Source organism: Bison bison, unplaced genomic scaffold (genome assembly GCF_000754665.1).
Source record: "Bison bison bison isolate TAMUID 2011002044 unplaced genomic scaffold, Bison_UMD1.0 scf7180017864360, whole genome shotgun sequence".
Classification (NCBI taxonomy): Eukaryota; Metazoa; Chordata; class Mammalia; order Artiodactyla; family Bovidae; genus Bison; species Bison bison.
The window spans coordinates 263,367-265,567 of record NW_011494932.1 but is presented as its reverse complement, the minus strand read 5'-3'; the positions used below and the strand labels follow the sequence as shown (position 1 = coordinate 265,567).

Genomic DNA, 2,201 nt, shown 5'->3' with positions numbered 1-2,201 from the left:
CTCCTAAGCCTCCTTTAAAATACCTCTTGTAAAAGACAGCTTGAATACCCCAAGTTGGCAATTTCCAATCACTTTGAGTGCTATTTTTGATATAAAAAATATAAAAGAGAGAGACTGTACATTAAGTCGGAGAAGGCAATGACAAGCCACTCCAGTCCTCTTGCCTAGAAAATCCCATGGATGGAGGAGCCTGGTAGGCTGCAGTCCATGGGGTCGCTACGAGTCAAATGTGACTGAGCGACTTCACTTTCACTTTTCACTTTCACACAGTGGAGAAGGAAATGGCAACCCACTCCAGTGTTCTTGCCTGGAGAATCCCAGGGATGGCAGAGCTGGGTGGGCTGCCGTCTATGGGGTCGCACAGAGTCGGACACGACTGAATTGACTTAGCAGTAGCAGCAGTACATTAAGTATTTCATATTAAAAAATAAACAAAATCACGTCAAGCTGCCATGCACAGGTTCAAGAAGGCTTCTGTGGTTCAGATGTAGGCAGTCCCAGGAGGGCCCTTTGGGAAGGGCCATTTGTCATCAAGTGCAATTGCCTCAGAGCAGAAGCTAGCTTCCAGCTGGCCTGGGCTTCACAGGGCTGCAGGGGCCATGGTAGTACTGGAGGAGGAAACTGGGCACTGAGAAGGGGGTTCTGAAGCTGATGGCAGATCATTAGGGAAACAGTGAAAACTTATGACACCTCCATACTTAACAAAATAATATGGGTCTTTATGAGGTAAGGTAGGCTTGTGAGAAATGACATAGAGAACTGTCTATGACATTAAGTGGAAAAAACAAACCAGGGAACAAAACAGGACACAAGCACAATTGATCTTGCCATGTTTTACAGCTATACATTATGCACATACACACTCATGACATACAGTCCCACGTATATGCGTGACTGAAGGATGGATGGCTATCCGTCAGCACCAGTTAGCTCTGGGCAAGTAGGATAAAGGGCAGTGTGCTCTGTGTGCTTCTTTCTCATCACAGTGAACACATGCTATGATCTAAAATTGTCCCACTTCATATCTGACAATATTAAAGAATTATTTTCCTGTTTCTAAGTAGGACAATAGTAGTATAGTCAAACTTCAAAAGAGCCAAATTTATTAGAGATACTGTTTAGAAAACTTAATTACCTGAGCCTGGCTTCAAAACAATTTGGGGATGGGCGTGTGGGTGAGGATGAGACCAACAAGACTGCTGTGAGTGGATAACTGAAGCACAGGAACATGGGGAAAGGAGCTCACTGGCCCCAAACACACCCCAGAAAAGAATTCTTTTAAAAATATATTTTCATTATTGGAACAAGTGAGAAACTGCCTTAGAGACCCATAGTAGTGAACCCCAGGATCCCAGCAGAGAGGACAGCGAGGCTCAGGCCTGAAGGCCATGTTGGGCTCTGCCAGCATTGTTCTGCACCCTCCTCAGACAAACTAAGAGTCATTCCAACCCTCTCAGTGAGAAATGGGGGGCTCCTGCTGAGTTCACCAAGAAAGAAAGGTTAGTATGAGGTCCATCCTGCCCACCCACCTCCACCAGCCAAGATACTTCGACTCAAAAGAGGCCTGGCCTCCATGGAGAGAAGTCCTGGGTCTAACAAGGTAGACACAAAAGCACCCAAGACTGCCGACTCAGGGCACTGCTGATTCACAGAAGAGAATATACACCTATTTCACGCAAGTTAGGGAAGTTTTCACAGACAAGTTCAGATGCTTTGAGTGACTTGCCAGGGCCATTCAAAACACTTACCATGATCCGAGGTAAGTGCCACAATCGTGCTGCTGGCCAGCTGAAGGTCGTCCAGAGCACTCAAGAGGTGGCCGACCTGTGTATCCAAATAGGATACACAGGCAAAGTAGCTCTGGCGGATTTTCCGCTGCAGATAAAAATAGTAATGCAAGTGACTACGATTTAATGTGTATGGCATACCCAGATACAGTGCTTGTTTGAGTGCCCCTCTGAGCCCCAGCCCTTTGGTGCCCTTGGTGACATTTTCAACAAGAACAGAACCCTCATTCCCTCCCCATACCCTCGCCTCCACATGTGTGTGTGATAAGTTGCTCAGTCGTGTCTGACTCTTTGTGACCCCATGGAATATAACCCTCCAGGCTCCTCTGTCCATGGATTCTCCAGGAAAGAATACTGGAGTGGGTTGCCATTTCCCTTCTCCAGGGGATCTTCCCGACCTAGGAATTGAAACTG

The 2,201-nt window shown here is 46.7% G+C and overlaps 1 protein-coding gene across 1 annotated transcript in view; it reads right to left on the bottom strand.

Moving 5' to 3' along the window:
* IDS (iduronate 2-sulfatase) overlaps positions 1-2,201 on the bottom strand; it is a gene marked incomplete at its 5' end in the record, with an annotated part of 19,156 nt that overhangs the window by 6,957 nt on the left and 9,998 nt on the right. The window contains 1 exon segment of the mRNA XM_010855225.1: positions 1,749-1,875. Coding sequence (XP_010853527.1) covers positions 1,749-1,875 — 127 coding nt within the window.